The following is a 20,396-nucleotide window of genomic DNA, read 5'->3' on the forward strand; positions in this document are numbered from 1 at the left end:
CTGTTGGAGGGGGTTTTATTTCTGTATTAAAGAAGGTTCTCTCAGGGTATTTGGGTGGGCCATTGCATGATGCGATCTACTATTCTGGTTGGGTGTTCTTGTTTGGTGAAGGGAGTTAGATGTATCTCCCGGACTTTCTCTTTGAAGCAAATTCTGTGGTATCTGATTGCCTGGCTGTACAGAAGAGATTTCTTGGTGTGTTTGGTCACATACAACAGAAGTTGGTCCAATGTAAGATATTACCTCACCCACCTTGTCTCAGGCTCTCTTATGAGATTCAAGAGCTTTCCCTTCCACAACCCAGGTGAGCAGGGGTCTGCAAAGATGGAAACTGAAGTCACCCCAATTATTTCAGATCTTGTGAAAAGTTCAGTTCCTGAGGTTCCAGAGCGATTCTCATTTTATCCAAATGGGCTCACACCAAAAACTGACTAGTGAAGATGATAGCTGACCATTTCTGGGGAATAAGCCTAGAGAATAGACAGGTGGTGCAGATTTTCAGATCAATGAACAGGGATTTGTCCATCTGAATCTCAATGCTACTAACTTCCATATTCCCTGCACAGTGCTTATGTGCATCAGTCCACATGAAAAAGAAACCAAAGGGGATCCAAGTGTACTCAGAGGTATGAACCACATGAATATCAGCCATCTCAGTCTAGCACTTAGTACCCTCTGCGTGCTAGTGGCAACTTGGCCAGATCCATATCCTGAGAGGTGCTGAGGCATTGTAATCAGTGGGAGCTTTCAGAGTTTGGACCCTGGGAATTTAGAGGGCCAGCAAAGAGGCAGGATGTTGGGGAGTGGGGCCGCTAGCTATCCCCTTAAGAGCACAGGGTGGCTACGATCACCTGGTGTCTGCAGAGAAGGTGAAAAGCCACCCCAGTTCCCATCAATGGGTGCTGCATGGAGGGAAGAGTGTGCCATTTGAGATACTTCTACATTAGGCCCTCCAAATATGGGCATTATCTTGACTCCTAGTCAAGGCAATGACAACCAGAATACTGACCCACGGCAATGCTCATTAAACACTGCTCTATCTGGGAATCCGGCTACAGGTACTAGCCATCATCTCATCACAGGCAACGGCGCCTGGGTAATACCACCTGTAGCACTTTTCATCAGTAGATCTCAAACCTGCCAGTACCATTCCATGGAGATGCTCTGTACAATAGTGATCAATAAATCTACCTGTTAAGTGTGCGAGAGGAGTTCAAAGTGGAAATTTCTTGTCTCATAGAACTCCTTTCCAGTAAACACATGTTGGCGTAGAAGACACAAACCTCCCCAAAAGGAGTCATTCTGTATTTTGCAGAGTATTGTGCAATCACTTGTTACGATGTTTCATTCTGCCAGACCCAAATCCGTTCCGATTGCCTTTGATTTGTTAAACTGTCTCTCCTGGTTGGGTTATTACTGTGGAAAAAAATATCTCCTCAGAGAGAGTGTTTTGGGGGACAGACTGGAGATCCTGTTCTGCTGATCAGGAATCTTGGTCGTAGGAGAGTTATTTTCCATGCTCACACAAAGCTGAACAAGAAGTCTTCCTGTTGTAGCTGGAAGTCACTCATGTTTTCTTCCTTTTCCAATATTTTAGTCCTCATTGGTTAGCACTGCCCTCTAATTACAATGGGCAGACACTAAAAATCAACCCTACTAGCTACATTGCACTCCCAGTTCTTGATAAAAATCTTCATGAACTTAAAGAAATGAGTTTTACTGGGATTCACGCTGATTGAATGTGTTCCTGCTTAGCCCAGCATTGGGCTTACGGGTTGAATCTGGCTCCGGATTTGAGCCTTGATGCTGCTTCCAGACAAACCTCCCAGTGGCTTTGGTGGAACATTCTTTGTAAGATCTGTCCGGTGCAGATCAAGACTTTCTGCAGATTTTGCTTTTCATGTGACCAGACTCTTGAGTCCTTCATCCTAATAAAGAAATTCTTACTTCAAGGACGGCTTTCTGTGAACTACTTGTAAGAGAATAATTCAATGTGGAGTATGACAAGCAAGGGCTGTGATTACTTTGGAAATCCTGGGAGGGATTCCATAGCTCATGTTAAGTCCTTTTGGAACCAGAGCTATATTCCACTTCAGTTTTACAAAATAATAGGAAAACAGATGTCTTGTGCTTTCTTAGGGTGCCAGGAACACTTGTGAGATTTATGTCTGGAAGCTAACAGTTCTGGTTTGAAGCCGGAGGGACTGATTCACCCGGGAGGCATGCATCTTTGTGACAGCATGCAGCAGAACTAACTTAAAACCAAACAAGCCTGAACCAAACAGGCAATTCTGTAGCTCACCAAAACTCAGTTTCCCCCATAAATAAGCAACTTCTGTTCTATTGGGAAATGCCCCTTGTCAATGGGAACAGAGAGAAGATATGGTTCCTGCCTCTTGTCAAGAGCGTTTCAGAAGGACCACTGGGCGCATAGGAATTGTCCTACAGTCTTTAGCTACCTGCTCACACAGTATTTTCTTAACTTGGCCTCTGCTTCAGTCAGTGCACAGACCAAACAGCGAAGGAAGAGAATGATAGTCTTGGGTGCTTAAGGCATTAGCTCGGGACACAGAAGAAATGGGCTCTAAGCCTGGTTCTGCTACAATCTCTGTCTGTAACTGGCTAGGTGAGAGCAGGGAAGTAAGCTGCACCCTCTCCATGGCTCTCTCTCTGAGGAACAATGTTAGACCCCGAGCTATTTCTGGGGGTTCCAAAAGCCCTGTCCAGCTAGTGTTATGGAGTGATCACCGGATGGCGCTGTAGTGTGGTGCAGATTCCTTGGGGAAGCTGATACAATCAACAAAAGAATTTGCTCTCTGCGTTAATTTCACTAATTAGAGGCAGTTCTTGGGGCAGAGTCCCTTGCTGGGAGCCAGGCACTGGTGTTCGGGCCGAGCTCCCTGGAAAAGGGCCTTGCCCGCATGCCATTTGGGACCAGCTCTGTTCAGGGACTGGTGGATGAAAGGAACAAGTTACACCAAGAACATCCCCAGATCCACGCCACTGATTTCTCCTGCAACAGGAAACCAGCCTGCAAGGCTCCAGATCTACTGCTGGGCCAAAGGGTGACTTGCATGGCAACTTCACTTCTCCCTGTTTGCAGGGTCCACAGAGCAAAGAGGCCCCCGGCCCAAGCCTGGGAAGGGGCAGGAACTGTCCTAGGCTTCTTTGCTGGCACCTCTGTGAGGCAGGCAGATGGCTGAGAAAGGGTGCCTTGGTCGGGCGTCTGTGAGCCAGGACTGCGGCAGAGAGCTCGCTATGCTGGGAGAGAAAGGGAAAGGAGCTTTCTGATTTTGCTATAAAGCCTGTGGAGTCAGAGAGAGGAGTGAACGACCCAGCCTAAGTGGATAATTGTGCCATGGGAAGGTACCCTGCGGAGGGGTGGTTGAGTCTGGCTGGAGATCCAGGCACAGGCAAATGGAGTCACTAAGACAAGGATGAAGCCAAGGGGCTGAGCAGAGAACCCTGGAAAGAACCAACAGGAATGGCCTTGGACAAAGGAGCAGAGACAGCTTGGAGACTCAGGCCAGGCATCCTCTTCCTTTTCCAGGTCTCTGGGTGAAGAGCCCAGCAGAGGGTGGGTGGAAACTCCCCTTCAGCTCTGCTCTAGCACGGTAGAAGCCGCTCACCTCCATCTCCTGTCACTGTATCATGAGGATTGTGCAAAGCTGCCGGTACTTGTAGCCTGTTCCATAGACTTCTCTGGACAGCAGCTGCATTTGCTGGTTTATCTATGATGGTCATTCTTGCTAGGTGACTAGTCCTGCTGCCAACACATGGTTACTTTGAAGCAGATAAGCGGGAAATGGCCCAACTTAATTTCAGTTTAAACAGGGAAAACCGAGGGAAGGTTTCTGAAATCTTCAAGGAACTTTTCAACAAGATCCCCTGACTTCAGGGAGATTTTATAATCAGCACATGGTTAGCAACTGCAGACTCATCACTGCCAAGGGCACATTCGTTAGTCACTGAAGAGCACAACGAACAGTGGTGGGCATCATTCCAACGTGCCATTGAATCCAGCCTGGAAATTCTGTTTCATTCATTCAAGAGGCTTCTTCGTCAAAGGGAGCGAGATCATCCGGATAAACAACCGGTGCTGCAATCATCCCGAGAAACCTCAATGAAGAGCAGAGTAAGGGGCGCAGCATGCCAAACCCTCTGGAGGAGCTCAAGAGGGAGGAGGAGCTGGAATCCTCCTTCCACTCCGGGCATGCTCTAGGGCCTCTGTGGTCATGGGGCCTCCTCCCACACAGGCAGGATGGGCGTGTGCATGTGCTGATGGGTCAGCTAGCTGTGGATCTTTGGCTGGACCATCCCTGCCCTCATGCGCCCCTATGGCTGGAACCCATGCAGAGCCCAGCTCTCAGAGACCTGTCTGCCTAGTGGAGTGCAATCACCTAGCCTGACTTCTTTCTCATGCCCGAGAAGAGGAGGGGGAAGGGGAGAAATGGAGCCTATCTGAGTAGTCATTAAATAAACAACAAAAGGATCCTGTGCACGTCGATAGCCCCTTCCACAGAGGGTTGCAGTACAAGCCAGATGTTCACTAGCAGCTGTGCATCTTATACCTAGTCCCACGATGGACCAACGAAGGCATGGGGAGGTTCAACAGTTTGCCCAGCGGTGTGAGTGACAGACAGATGGGAGTCATACCCAGAACCCTTGGCTCCCCATCCTGTGCGCTGACCACTAGACTCTCCTTCCCCCACCCCCATCCAGGCCACGCTCCCTCTTCAATCGCTGTACAGTTTTGCTAGGGTATTTCACAGAGTGGGAACCTGCCAGCATTTCATACAAATTCCTGTTACACATTTGCAGAGCTGCAAGCCTGAGAGAAGGCTAGTAAACGATACATCATGATGACACTGACCTGACCATTTGGGAAACGTCCGACCATAGGCCCACCAGTCTTTTCCTAGCCCCCTTGTGAAGCAGTTCCAGTTACTTTTACTGTCTAAGCAGCCACTCGTGGTTTAAAATAACCTGCTCATGACTGTTATGATTAATAAGAGACCCTTCCTTGCCGCCAGGTCTGCCCACCCCTTTCCTTCCTGTGAATACACTTGCGACTGATAACCCTCTAACCAGCTGCCCTGGAGCAGTGCTGTATGCCCAGAGCCACAGCATGGTAGGAAGTGACCCACGTTCCTTTCTTCCCCCAATGGAGTATTGCTTTTGGGCCTAGATTATGGATTTATCCCAAGTGCTATTTGTGGGGCAGCTGTGCCCCCCTTCCCCTGGCGGGGACAGGAATTTGCTACTGGCCCTTACTAGCAGGGAATTTCTACGTCTATGTGCCAAGACTCTGCCCATTCCTCCACTCCCCGGTCATCTGCTCTTGGGGTAGGGTTGAGAATGGGGCAAGCCAAGTCTGGGGAGGCCATGAAGTGTAAGGGGTGGGTGGGGGAACCTATTCTATTTCCTACCATGCTGCTGAGTAGACTGACTCACGCCGAGCCATTCAGTCTTTAGAAAGCTCACGGGCGTTTCCTTCTAGATGGACAAGCAGCACCAGCAAGATCTGTGCTGTTCCCCCACCTCTTTGAAAGAAGCGGGGAACAAAAATTCAGGCACAAAATATAGATGGCTACGTACGGAAGATGAGGTGTCCCAGCTCGATCACAGGCAAGGGAGGGCAGATCAATTAAGAACCCAACATTTCAACCCTCAAATTTTGGGAGAAATTTTTAATTTTGACCAAAAAGAAGAGATTATTTGGGGGTGAGGGGGAAGGGGAGTTTTATCCTGTTTTTTGACTAGCTGTAATCACAGGTAACAGACAGAACATATCTGAAAGAAGGTCTTTCCCCTGCATCTACCGCTCCAACACCTCACTGAGGCTGCCAGGGGCCACCCGCAGAAGCTGCTTGGACATGGGATTTCCCGCCAGGGCGCAGCCCGGAGCCATTTGACAGAGGGGTTCCAGGAATGTGGGCAATGCTGTGCACCATGGTGGGAAAGTTCGCACGGGCCAGCGTTCAAACACAAACCCCTGCCTCCAGGCACACACCAGGCTCTCCAGCAAACACAGGCAGCTGGGACCAGCAGACGGGAAACATCTCTTTGACACTGCCTTGGCGCTGCTCAGCACGACGTTTGCAGAGACTCCAAGGCCAGAAGGAGCCATTGTGATCACCTCCTCTCTGACCCTCCTGCCTAGCTCCGGGCAGAGAATTTCATCCTGGGATTCCTGCCTGGAGTCCCTGCCTTCTGGTTGAATGACAGTAAATCTCTTTGAAAGACATCCAGCCTAGATTTACAGATTCCAAGTGATGGAGACGCCATCACATCCCAAATTACTTTGTTCCAAGACTCGATTCCCCTCCCCGTTTAACGATCTGCCCCTGCTTTTCAGTCTGAATGTGTCTAGCTTCCACTTCCTGCCATTAGAGCTCACCGCACCTTCATCTGCTAGAGTAAAGAGCCCTCTGTTCGTTTTGAGAAATCTTCTCCCCATCTAGGTGCTCTGGGCAGGGAGGAAAAGCTCACTGTGACTAGGAAAGGGTAGAGGGAACGGCTCGGGGGGCTACTCAGGTTCAGAGCCCCCCAGCTCGGCATGCCGGTGCCCTTGCTCCAAAGTTCTTCCCTTCCCCAGGGCTGGGGGTTTCCTACCTATTCCCCAGAGACTGGCCCGACCTGGTGCACCACGGCGGCTGCTCCAGCCTCTCCTCCAGGTCCCGCTCTCGTCTCTGCTCCCCACACACATGTGCAGGGGCAGAAACATTGTGGGGGTGGGAACATGCATTAGCCCCCCACCCTCCAATATTTCCATTGTGGGCGCGCTAGCCCCCCTCCACTTCCACCATTGCTGAAAGTACAGACAGGCCAAGCTCCAGTCGCCTCTTAAAAGTCTCTTCACACAAGAAAGAACTCGGGGGGGGGGGGCAGTGAAGCTTTAATCCTGCCCCCATCCCTCCGTCCCCTATTGCACGTTCACCCCGGTTTGTAGTTGTGAGGCAGGCTATAGCGAGGGTGTCTGAGGGGAGCTGCTTACGCCCGCACAGCATCACACCCTTACTCCTGGGACTTGGCAGGAGCCAGGAAGCAATGCTCTTATTAGCGAAGGACCAGGGGCCGTCTGTTCCCTGGCCTTCGCAGCACTTGTTACCTTGCGCTTGTGCCCTGCCACGCCCGAGAGCTTTGCCCCTGGTGTCTCTCAGAGCGTCCTGCCCCACAGCAAGCCCCACACCCAGAAAAGCGACTCACCAGTCAGCGCCACCATGTGGCTGGGTGCAGGGCTGACGGCCTGGGCGGGACCCTACAGTGGTCGGGATCGGTGACTCCGGCCAGGTCACACTTAAAAGCTCAATCCCCTTGCAGGGTATGTGGTCAGGCCCTAAGCTGGCTTCCCCAGCTGGCCTCTTCAAAGGCCCCTGCTCCTGCTCCACCTGAGCCAGCAACAGTCTTTCCTCACACGACCTCATCTTTTGCACTAATCCTGCTCTTCCTTTCGGAGTCGCTGGACCCTGGACTTCTCCAGGAGAACTCAGCACTACAAACCCGCCACCACGGCAGCCCTGCTGCAAGCTCAGACCTCCCGTCCCTCTGGGGCTTCTCCTCAGCAACACCAGGCCCAGCACAGCCCCCCTGGAGCCTAGCCTCGCCCCAGGGCCTGCCATCAGAACTAGCTCCACTCCTAGGGCTGTCCCTTCCCAGCTGATCCTCAGCGGCTCGGCTTCCTCCCATTTTAAGTCCCACACCTTGCAGCTGTGGCAGGCCAGGGCTAACTGACCAGAGGCTGGCTAACCCAGACCTCCTGGTCCTTATAAGAGCAGGCCACCCTGTTACAGGGCCTGTCAAACAGAGCTATTCCTGCAGACCCTCCTTCCCAGAGCGTGAATGAGCACCAAGCCAATGCAGAGCGTCACTGATAAACAGAGAACACCAAGTCCTCACCCGCAGGCCGCTGCTCTAACCCTTAGACCACACTCCTCTTCCAGAGCCAGAAATGGAACCCAGGACTCCTGACTCCTTACATTCCACTGCTGGACAGCAAATAGCAGTGTAACCCACTAGCAAAATGCATCTTACAGCTCTCTCTAGGGGCTGTCCCCCGCTGTAAGGAGGATAACAGCTTTCTACTGCTGCCAGTCACTTCACTTCTTTAGCTCAATTGGTAGAGGTCTGCGCTGAAAATCTAGCATTCAAAACCTGCTAGCGACCCAAGAGAAGGGTCACTACAGTGGTACATAAGATAATGTCTTTTTTTTTTTAATCTTTTTTTAAAACCTAGGTGATTCCATTAAAAAAAACCACCCCTATATTAACAGAACATTAAGGTTGCAATTCAAGCACTCAGAAGTTAGGAAAAGCCAGATTCAGATTACCTATGAGACTAATTTGGCCTCCTTGTGTTATGAAACAGTCTTTAATTTCATGATACCCTCCTATTTGTTCTACAGGACTGCTGCCCAGGGCAGACAGTGAATGAAGCGGGAGTGTGTAAAAAGTGAAATATTGCCTTGTGATTGAGGCACTCGCCTAGCATTCAAGAGAACTGGGTCCTATCTTAGCTTAAATAAAGAAGGTTAAGGGGTGACTTGATCACAGTCTATAAGTATCGAACAAATATTTAATAATGGGATCTTCAATCTAGCAGAGACAGGTCTAACACCATCCAGTGGCTGGAAGTTGAAGTTAGACAAATTCAGACTGGAAATAAGGTGCAAACTTTTAACAGCGAGTAATTAAGCAGTGGAACAATTAACGAAGAGTCGTGGTGGATTCTCTGTCACTGACAATTTTAAAATTAAAATTGGATGTTTTTCTAAAGCTCTGCTCCAGGAATTATTGTGGGGTAGTTCTTGGGCCTGTGTGATACAGGAGGTCAGACTAGATGATCACAATGGTCCCTTCTGGCCTTGAGATCTAGGCATCCCTGTTTCTGCTACAGACTTCTTTTGTAAAGCTGGACAAGGTATTTAAATCACAGGCTTCAGAGGCCAGAGTTGCCAGTTTTGCCTTTTATCCCTCCATGTTGCAGTTTCCCACCCGGAAAACTGGAATAACATGAAGTTACCTCGCCGGGGTGTTATAAGGGTAAGTTCATTAACTTCTGGGATGGGTTCAGATGAGTAGGCTTAGGCTGGTGGGCAGTAAATACGGGACAAGGCCACCCAGTGAATGAGGGGGATAAAACAGCTATTGAACTGCCTCATTCACTGAAGCCCTGTCTACCCTATGCCCTGAGAGAGGCTGGGTCAGGTGGAAAGAGGAATAGGTAATTCAAGGCTGCATCATAAGGCACGTGCGCCCAGGGACTGAACTGAAGTTGCATAGGCAACTAACTTTTGAACACTTAACTTTGCAACCCCAATGTTCTTTCCTTTGTATGGAATATCTCTGTAGATATCTATTCCAGCGACCATTTGTTGTCCAACACTGTCGTAAAAAAATTATAGCAGCTGGATGTGGTAAACAGAAATCTGAAAAAAGAAAAGAAAAGTGAGTTGAATCCTGGCACGTAGTTTACTTTTATAACAAGGTCTTTGTTAAAAGGCTATTTTTAATGTGAACCACCAGACATACTGCAGCTAGCTTATGGTAACCAGAATAAACAGCACGATGGAACTGCTCTCAGAAAATTGGTTCTAGTCTTTGTCCCTAACAGGCCAGCACAGTCTGTCAATGTGATTAAGCATGTCCATTGTATTCACTATGTAACCGAAAGACCTAAGTATTAACCATACTATTGTCTAACGAGAAAAGGCTTGTGCATACCCTTTGTGATTCCCCTGATAATTATAAACTGCATTACGGTCACTGGGTTGTCACAGGACTGCAGAGTTCAGATACTTAGTGACATCTATGCAAGGATCCAAAATCACTGCCAGCGTGTTACTGTGAGAAAGGTTATATTACAAGTAAAAGCTGAAGGGAAGAGCATTACGCCGGGGACACAGGTCCAAAATGTCCAATACCTTGGACTGTGTGTGGTGAAGAAGAAGATTTTGAAAATGACGCAGGGTGAAATTATGAAGACTACAGCACCTGTATTTTCATGAATGTGACTTTTAACTATTACCTTTCCTTTGAAAGAGAAAAGTGTCAATGACAGAGGATAGTCAGAAGTAACGGCCTGCGATGGGTCGTTTTCCAGTAAGTTTATTCACAGGATGGGTCTAGAAAGGAATATCACGAGTCCATGAAAAGAACAAGCTGAAGAGCAATAAAGTCCTGTTCTGTGCAAACTATTCTGTTCCATAAACCAATTTTTAGCACCACAATTTCCTGCAAATGCACAACTGTTGTTGCTTAGTTAGGTCTGTGACAGAAAGCTGGTTAGCACTCACAGGCTACTTATGCACTGGGGATCATGCAGTCTCCCACCTACATTACATGGATTTGCCTGTGAAATCCACACATCCATTGTTTGTCTTTTACACCTGGCCGCGGATAGGAAGACTCTCCAAATGCCATGGGAAGACATAAGAGACAGTGGGGGTTATAGGGGGTAAGAGACAGGAGACAGCCACCTTCTATGCTGCAGATACTGTAATTATATGATAGAGACGGAGGCTTACCTGGGAAGCTGGAGATCCCTGGCATGCTGTGAAGCACAGGAACAGAAAGAGGCTGTACTGAAATCCAGAAACCATGGTCCTAGTTTCAAGGTAAAATCTCTTCTCGGATTATTTTCGAATGCTTTCCCCTCCTGAGTGTTTTCTCAACCTGCCTTAGAAGTCCCTGGGAATGCCTGGAATGCAGCCGAGGGACAGCTGACTCCCGCTTGCCAGCACCAACCTGGCAGCTTCTCTCACGGAAGGGTTGAAGAAAACCACTCAGCTTTCAAGTCCTCATCTGCTGGCTGCCCTCGCAGCTGCTGCTGCTGCTGCTGCTGCAATCAGCCACTGCTGCTGCCTGTGTGAGCTCTTACAATCCAACACCTAAGCTGTGTGGGTCTGGCTGGGGTTTAGTTTCTCCCTCCCACTCAAGGTAGCAGTGGAAGGCTGGCTGGCTAGCGGGGTCCTAGCAGTAGGTGTTGGTCTCAGGGGAGAAACACTTGCCAAGTGGATATCTCCTTGTAGCCTGCACACTGGGCAGCGGCCAAAGTGGGGGAGACTCATCCCGTTCGTCTTCTAGGAGAGGTTGGGACTGTATTTCCCCAGAAGGCCCCTGAGAAAGGAGCACTCCTTTAGGATTGAATTGATTTCCATTAGCCTTGCTTCCTTCTCGGATGGAGAAGAACGGCCCCATGTGCAACGCTGATCTGCTGCAAAGCAACTGGAGAGAGGAGGATTTGGGTGGAGGTTCATCCCTCCCTTGCCCGGCCTTCTAGGGCGCTATCCTGCGAACACAGGGTTCAGGTGCACGTCACCACACTTCTGCCTTCAGCTCCCACTGAAGCCTGTGGACCCATACACGGGTGTATATCCAAAGGCAGAGCCAGTGAGAATGTCAGGGTGCACTCAGCTGGAGAGCTCCCTTCCTAGAGAAATTGGGTCTTGTCATGCAATACCTGGCAGCTGATCTCGAAAAGCTTCTCTGCACGCCACCGTCGGGGGTTCCCTCACTGTGCAGCCTGCTAGCAACAGCTCCACCTTGGACACACGATGGCCAACGCACCGCGTTTGACGCTGAAAAACAGCCACTTGAATATAGTGGTCTTCAGACTCTTTGATCAAGCCAGCCGGAGGCCTCTTTACAGACACAGTGGGGAACATTTACTCTCCCCGTCCACCTTGATGCATTACAAATCCTATAGCTTCGTGATTGATTTGGGGTGAATAGGTGGGGCTGCACCGATGGCTGAGTAATGGAACGGCTGGCTCTGAATGCCCCCTCCCAATCCAACCCCTTCCCCTGGTGGCTGCTGGTCCCCTCTCCCTTCTCCATCTCTAGGCTCACCTGCAGCCCTGGAGTAGAACTAGGAGTGATGTGGGGACATTAAGCAAAGGAAAGTGGAGCTGTGTTGGGATCACCCCTGGGAAGTGGGGGAAGCCCCGCGACTGAGACTAGACTGGACAAAGCACTGTCAAATATACCACGGGAAACAATGCCAGCAGCAGAAATGTGGACCAAGTAGGTGGGGGAGCTTTGTCACAGGACAAAGATATATGTATTTACCCACATCCCACAGCAGTAGTCTGCACTCAGCATTTACTTGTGCTCCTCTGCTGGTGTCTAAACTCACACTAATTAAAAACCATATATGTCCTATCATATTGTGAGCCAATCGTAGACATTCTGATATTCGTATTTGTTTTATCCCTACCAGCTTCCCCTAGTCCAGAGGTTTATAACCGGTGGCCCACAGATGCCTGGGGCTCTTCTTAGACTATGTCTAAGGGATCCACAAAAGGTTGTTGTTACCATAGAACAGTGTGGTCCATGGACACCTGGGGGTCAGGAGACCATGCTAAGATTTCTGGAGTGGTCTGCACCGCCATTCAAAACTTGTAGGGGGCCGCAAATAAAAAAAAAGAAGGTTGAAAAACCCTGCCCTGGTTGTCCTTATGTTCCATGTCTAATGTCTTGATCATACACTCCTCAGTGTAGGAGTCGTGCCTTTCTCACCTCTCTGTGCTCCACACATGCTGCGGTGTTACAAACGTGTTCATTCATATGTTCATTCATACAGTACGGGGATACGGCAATTTGAACAACAGTCATTTTAAATGCCCCAAGTGAGCTGCACAATCTACTGGTACGTGGTGAAACATTAGACTTGCCCGCTCCAGTGATTTGGGGGAGTGGGAGGGGCAGTGGAGAACCTGCCCCAAAGATTTCTTTTTGGACAAGGACTATCAGAACATCCGTTACCCAAGGCGGTACAACCAGACTTTACTGAACTAGACCTTGGGACGACAGCTCTAAAGACGGCAGTGTTTACCTGCATGTGCTTTGCACTGTAGGGCCATGTTCCTGTAATGCCATGCACGTCTCTCAATCCAATCGTTGTACGTTTATGGACAGAATGATCAGAACAATGGTCCCAGACCAGGGGTGCTGGAACAATTTTTATAATGGGGGTCCTGAGAGCCATTGAACCAAACTGTAAACCCTGTGTTTGATGGAAACCACTTCAAGCCAGGGGGTGCAGCAGCTCCTCCAGCACCTGTGTCCCAGACAATCCGGGGCCCGGTAAAAAATTTCTCCAGACTAGGTGTTTCTCCAACAGAATTCTAAACAGCAGCTAGACGTCTGCTGAGCTCTGCTGCCATCTACCGGACAATATGGAAATGTGAGAGTCCTACATAGACTGGTGGGGACCCAAACCTGGGAACGTGAGCTCTTTGGGGCAAGAGCTGACATTGATCATAAGCTTGTACAGGGCCAGCACAATGGGCTGCCACCTGAGGGAGGTCTTTTGGCACTAACCCCCTCTAAATGTTAAATAATAAAGACTGTGCTGGTCCTGATGCAAACCTTGATGGGGTGGTGGGCTCCCCTTGATATGAACTGGTCGCTCCCACTGGAATTACCTAAAGAACAGAGAAATGGCCATACTGGGTCAGACCTGGACCATCTAGCCCAATATCTTGTCTTCCGACAGTGGCCAGTGCCAGGTGCTTCAGAAGGAATGAACAGCATAGGGCAATTATCGAGTGATCCATCCCCTGTCGTCCAGTCCCAGCTTCTGGCAGTCAGAGGTTTAGGGACACCCAGTGTATGGGATTAGGTGTCTGACCATCTTGGCTAATAGTCGTTGATGGACCTATCCGACCACCAGGGACTTATTTTTGGTCTGCACAACATGCCTTGCAACAAGTTCTGCAGGATGTCTGCGTGTTGCATGAAGTACTTCCTTTTGTTTGTTTTAAACCTGCTGCATATTAATTTCATGGGGTGACCCCTGATTCTTGTGTTATGTGAAGAGGTAAAGAGCACTTCCCTATTCACTTTCTCCACCCCAGTCATGATTTTATAGACCTTCATCATTCCCCCCCTCCCCCTTAGTTGTCTCTTTTCCAAGCTATTTCAGTCCCAGACTTTTTAATCTCTCTTCACACGGAAGTTGTTCCATACCCCTAATCATTTTTGCTGCCCTTTGCTGTACTTTTTCCAATTCTAATGTATCTTTTTTTGAGATAGGGTGACCAGAACTACATGCAGTATTCAAGGTGTGGGCAGACCCTGGATTTTTTTTAGTGGCATTATGATATTTTCTGTCTTCTTATCTATCCCATTCCTAATGGTTTCCAACATTCTATTAGCTTTCTTGACGGCCGCTGCACATTGAGTGGATGTTTTCAGAGAACTATCCACAGTGACTCCAAAATCTCTTTCTTGAGTGGTAACAGCTAATTTAGACCCCATTGTATAGTGGGGATTATGGTTTCCAATGTGCATTACTTTGAATTTATCAACATTGAATTTCATCTGCCATTTTGTTGCCCAGTCACCGAGTTTAGTTTAGTGAGATCCCTTTGTAACTGTTCACAGTCAACTTTGGACTTAACTAACTTGAATAATTTTTTATCTTCTGCAAACTTTGCCACCTCACTATTTATCCCCTTTCCCAGATCATTTATGAATATGTTGAACAGCCCTGGCCTCAGGACAAATCTTTGGAGAACCCCATTATATATCACTTTCCATGGTGAAAACTGACCATTTCTTCCTACCCTTTGTTTCCTGTCTTTTAACCAGTTACTGATCTCTGAGGGGACCTTCCCTCTTATCCCATGACTGCTTACTTTCCTTAAGAGCCTTTGGCGAGGGACCTTGTCAAAGGCTTTCTGAAAGTCCCAGTACACTATGTCCATTGGATCACTCTTGTCCACATGTTGGTTGATCCCCTCAAAGAATTCTAGTAGACTGGTGAGGCATGATTTCCCTTTACAAAATCTGTGTTGACTCTTGCCCAACAAATCCTGTTCATCTGTATCTGATAATTCTGTTCTTTTCTATAGTTTCAAGCAGTTTGCCCTGTACTGAAGTCAGGCTTACTGGCCTATAATTGCGAGGATTGACTCTGGAGCCTTTTTTAAAAATCGAAGCATGGGATGTGAGGCACAGACAGGACTTCCAGTGGTGATGCCTCCTCTGCTCTTAACTAGTCAGCGGAGAGATGGGTCGGGAAATCCTATCCTTCTGTGTCTCCCCAGACCACACCCAAGGGGCATGTAACATGAGTGTTTGTCTTTGCTTCTGGGGGGTGAGTTAGCCCCCATAACCCTGACTGCAGCCTGCTCACATTCCCCTCCAACAGTCAGTCTCAATCTAGGCCTCCATGTAGGCCTGAGTGGGAGCAAGAGCCAATCAGTGGGGCCTTGGGGTCGGTGGGGTGTCTGAGGCCCAGCCCAACCAGAGAGGGTACCTAGGCTGGACATATTAGTACTTAGCCATTGCCTGTTTGATAGCACCAGTCCGGAAACCCACCAGCCCTCGACGTATGAAAGAGGGTATCTTGTTTAAAGAGCCCATTTTCAGAAATTGTGGAAACGTGGAGAGGAAACTTGGACTCCTTCACCAACCCCCGTGAGAATGACAAATGTGTTTGGACTCCAACCATGCTCAGGCACTCGCAGGAAAAGCTCTACAACAGTGGCAGTCATGAAGGGGGGCATGGGGAGGCTGAGGGGGTCTCTCTGACCCAGCTGCTGCTGGGGACTCTGGAACCTGACCGGGAGACCTGAGTGATTGTGAGGCCACCGGACATACATGATGCCTGCCTGTTGTCTGAACCTATGGAGGACAATGCCTCATTCAAGGCTGGGGAGTCTCCCTCAAACAATTTGAGCCACGGAGCTGAGTCATAGATAAATAGGACATAAAATACCAAGGGGCTAGAAGTGCTAGGGTGTAGGAACTGACCATGACTGTGTAAATGTAAAGCGGGTGCTCACCAGTGATTCTTTAGGGAAAATCTCTCAAAAGCTGTACAGCATCTTCTAGAGAACCGGGAGAACCTGGACGGCCTTAGAGCAGAGGACACAGGCCTGAAGTGCTTTTCCCCTCCCCAAGACAAGCTGTTTGAGAGGACGCCGAGGATGAGAATAGTGTAATGGGGTTGCACTCGCGTCTCGTGAGCACCCCTTGTCCGCGTGTGTATGCCTGCACCCTCTCCATTTGTGGTGGGTCTTCAGTGTCTCAGCCCTCCTGTCAAGTCACACTATCTGTATGTGAAATAAAAACCCCTCTGGGGGAAACAGTCTGACATGGGGGCCTCTCCCAGTACCCCTCATTTGGCCTTTCTTTCCCTGTAGCCCTCCCTGTGCTCAGGGCCTTAATTAGTCCAGCAGTCTTCAATATGGCCTCGGCCCTGGTATTGAGCCGTACTCCAGGGCTCCCTCCCTGGAGGCAATGCCTTCACCCTCTCTGGGCCTTTTGGGTCCCAGCTCTCCTTCTGGGGTGCATAAAAGTCCAGGCCACTTTCCTAGTGGCTAGTGGGGTGGGGGACCTGGGCCCACTCTCTACTCTGGATCCCAGTCCAGGGACTCTAAAGATAGCAGCCACCCACTGTGTCCCTTTAACTAAACTGTGTTGCTGCTATGAATCCCTAGGCCACTTCCCTGTGGCACCAGCAAGTTCATCACCCTTACCTCAGGGCCCTGTCCTGGTTGAGTCCCAGCGGCCAATCTGGAGGTCCCTCTTGCTCCTACTGGTCTCTGCCAGCACTGCTCTGTCCAAGGTCCTGTAGCTTCCTCAGCCAGCCAGGCACACCCTCCACGCTCCTCCAGCTCCTACAAGGAACTGAACGCTGCACTGCAGCTCCATTTATATGTGCCTGCTGGGCCCTGATTGGCTGCTCCCTGCAGCCTCGTTCTGATTGGCTGCATCCCACACAGCCACTCTAAGCAGCTTGGAGGACCCTCTCCATTGCCCTTTTCTGGGGCTGGTGTGGCAGGGCCATGAGGCCTCTAGCAGGGGGCCTCAGGGCCTGGTTCAACTGCCACAAGTAGTTATAAGGAGCTCACTAGGAATAGAGCTGTCTGAGTCTGCGTCATGTCACAGTACCCATAAACATTGTCACAGGGAGTAGCTTTTTGAAGATTGTGAGGGGTGTGTTATAGATGCGCCAGGCCACTGACATCATGGCTGTGAACTGGACCTCAGTGGCTATAAACTGTGAATTTCTGGCCCTTTATGTTGATCTTTGTCTGGAAAGCTTATTAAATGCTGTTCTTGCCTTAGATTAGTCAATGCGCTGTCTGGGCTCAACTCAATTTAGCTGAGGGGGTGGCCTTGCGAAACGCTGCGCGAACTTTGCCAAACAAAGTGACCCGCCCGAAGGCTGACCGGGTCATGGTGTGTGTTGCCCACCTGCTCCAATCCAGTTACTAAACCCGGCTTACAGAAAAGACAGTTTGTAAAAAATCTAAAAGATTTAAGTTAGAGCATGATGAGGGGACAACCCTATGGTGTAAAATAGAACAAAAACTTGGTATCTGTAAATAAAATATCTATCAAAAAGGTGTTTGTATCTGGTACAAGGATTCCACTACAAGCATTTCAGCTGTTTGCGGTAAGACGCGGCTCTTTTCTTAAACACACAACAGGCTTTTCACATGCTATTTTACTGAAAAGTGATCCAGCCCCATGTAAGCAACAGTGGGGTCCCATCAAACTTCCTCTTTCAGCGAGGGCCCACAAAGGCCTTGTAACAGACACACAGATAGACACGAACATCTTTCTGATAGATATTTTATTTACAGATACCATGTTATTTTATTTTATTTTACACCATAGGAGTTTTGTAATTTCTTGCCTGGGGCAGGCGGGAATAGAAACCATTAAGCAAGTTAATCTTCGGTTAGGTAATTTTGTTTAACACACTGTCAGGGTCTTGAGCACTTTGAACAGCATTTCGCAAGGCCACCCCCTCGGCTAAACTGAGTTGAGCACAGACATCACATAGAACAATCTAAGGCAATAACAGCATTTAATAAACTTTCCGGACATAGGTGGACATGCACGGCTGGAAATTCACGGTTTATATCCACTGAGGTCCAGTTCACGCCGTCATGATCCTGGGGGCCTGGCCTGTCTATAACACAATCGCAATCTTCAAAAGCTTCTCCCTGCGACAGTGCTTAAGGGTAATGTGAACAAAAACACGGACGATAGACCATGCATAACTCTTCTCTGCTCTCAACGGGAAGCAGGCTCAGATAGCGCTATGTGCAGTGACCTCCTTACAGCCACTCTCATCTTCTCTCTGGGCGTCATCTTGAGCAACTTGCCTCCAGGAGGGGAAAAGCACCTTGGGCTGCTTCATCTGCATCCTCTGAGCTAACCCCAGCTAGGTTCTCTGGAAGGTGTCATCCAGCTGGGAGAGATTTGCAGAAGAAACACCAGGCAGCCCGTCTTACATTTATGCGCTTCGGACACCGGACCAGGAGCTTTATAGAACATGGGAAAGGGTATTATCTCGAAAACGTCCCTCTCTCGCCTTTTTTCCTTGGCTGGACAAATTCGGCCTACAAATGTCCCCAGTCTGGTCCTGCTCCAGATTTAAAGACCCGTACCTGTGCCCACTGCCCCTGGCAGCATGCCCAGGCATGACCACCACCTGGCCTTTTCCAGCTGCTTGCAGTTTTAAAAATTACTCTGCCTCTCATTCGCTCAGGGCCTCGTTCCCCAACGTTGATTCATCTGCCTGGAGTGGGCCCACTTCAACTAATTAGTGCCCGTCCCAATCAACCATTGCAAGGGGTACTCCCCCCTTCGGCAATTCAAGTGGGCCCATCTCGACTGGCCATGTCAGGGGCACCCCTCTTTGGGACTAGCCCAGCTACTCCCGAACTGCGTGGCTCCCTCGCTCTTTGTGTGAGCATTCCAGCAGAAAGCCCCCGGTGCCCTCTGGGCTGCCTCCGTCTGTGATGGCACCTTGGCACCTTTCCCCCAACAGGCAGGAAGCAGGAGTCGCCCGGAAGCTTTGTCCTACCCCTGTAGCAAATTTGCTACTGCAATACACCCCCTGGTGACCAGATGTAGTGCTGGACCAACCCTGCCTCAGTTTCCCCTACCATCCTTTGGCCTACTCCAGCCACAGGAGTGTCCTGGCCTTGCAGCCAGACTACGGTGCAGAGTCCAGACCCTACTGGGACCACGGAGTCATTTACCAAAGTCCAACAGAAATGTACAAACAACCAAACCTTCAGCTGGCAGCAACATCATTCCAGGAGAGCCTCCGCTATGACATTCCCCCAGCTCACCCGAGGCTGCTGTGCCTTATTGAAGCCCACAGCTCAGCTTGCCGGGGGCCTTCAGGCAGACCACAGTGCCCCAGGGCCCTTGCCTCCAGTCAGGTTTCCAGAGAGGCTCTCTGCTCTTCTCACCTTCCTCTCCCAAATGCTGGGCTTCCTTCCTTTTAAGTCATAGAATCATAGAATATCAGGGTTAAAAGGGACCTCAGGACGTCACCTCATCCAACCCCCTGCTCAAAGCAGGACCAATCCCCAACTAAATCATCCCAGCCAGGGCTTTGTCAAGCCTGACCTTAAAAACTTCAAAAGGAAGGAGATTCTACCACCTCCCCAGGTAACACATTCCAGTACTTCACCACCCTCCTAGTGAAAAAGTTTTTCCTAATATTCAACCTAAACCTCCCCCACTGCAACTTGAGACCATTGCTCCTTGTTCTGTCATCTGCTACCACTGAGAACAGTCTAGAGCCATCCTCTTTGGAACCCCCTTTCAGGTTGTTGAGAGCAGCTATCAAATCCCCCCTCGTTCTTCTCTTCTGCAGACTAAAGCAGCCCACTTCCCTCAGCCTCTCCTCGTAAGTCATGTGCTCAAGCCCCCTAATAATTTTTGTTGCCCTTTGCTGGACTCTGCAGTCCTGGACTCTGGAGTCCTGCAGCTAGGCCTAGCAGCCAGTCCAGGTGCACCGGGGGTGGGGTGGGGGGTACTAACAGAGCATCTGGCTGCATGTCCACACCTGCCAGACCAGGGCAGGGTTTGTCTACCCGGTCACATCCCCCACGTTCTTCTGTGCTTAGAGCCACAGGTGGGGCTGTTGCTGCTAGACCTTGGTGTAAAGGGCATGCTGCTAAGATCACACGTCAGCTGCGCATGCCTCAAAGGGGCTGTTCCCAGTTACCCTGCTAGCAGACCTGGTGTGCAGGGTGGCCAACAGCTTGGGGTGTGCCTGGCTCCGTGGTGCCCCTCTTCTCTCCTTCATTGGATCTGTTTAGGCAGCTGTTTCTAGCACTCCCAGAGCCAGATGTGCATGGCGTCATGCCGGGGGCTGGCATGCCGAGCGGCCATACAGGCCTGGGCAGCCTGTACCCCATGGGACTCCTCTCCATGCTCCTCGCTCACGGGGCAGCGGCGGAAGTGGTAGGTCTGGGGGCAGCTGTTTCAGTAGCGTCATCTGCCGGCACAAGCCGCATAGCGGGGCTGGCTCCGGGGCCTTCTGCAGCGGAGTGGAGCCCACCCGAATTGCAGTGAGCATGCCACACCACGGGAACACGCCGATGGTTCTTGCAAAGCCCTGTGTGTCC

The 20,396-nt window shown here is 49.9% G+C and overlaps 1 protein-coding gene across 2 annotated transcripts in view; it reads right to left on the reverse strand.

The window, feature by feature from the left end:
- The window catches only part of FBLN7 (fibulin 7), a 42,299-nt gene extending 30,794 nt beyond the window's left edge, over positions 1-11,505 (reverse strand). For both annotated transcript variants that reach the window (XM_048842302.2, XM_048842301.2), the window contains exon 1: positions 10,527-11,505. In XM_048842302.2, the coding sequence (XP_048698259.1) occupies positions 10,527-10,551 (25 nt within the window). In that variant the 5' untranslated portion in view covers positions 10,552-11,505. The remainder of the gene's footprint in view (positions 1-10,526) is intronic.
- Between the last annotated feature and the right edge of the window lie 8,891 nt (positions 11,506-20,396).

The sequence above is a fragment of the Caretta caretta genome, chromosome 3 (genome assembly GCF_965140235.1).
Source record: "Caretta caretta isolate rCarCar2 chromosome 3, rCarCar1.hap1, whole genome shotgun sequence".
Lineage (NCBI taxonomy): Eukaryota > Metazoa > Chordata > Testudines > Cheloniidae > Caretta > Caretta caretta.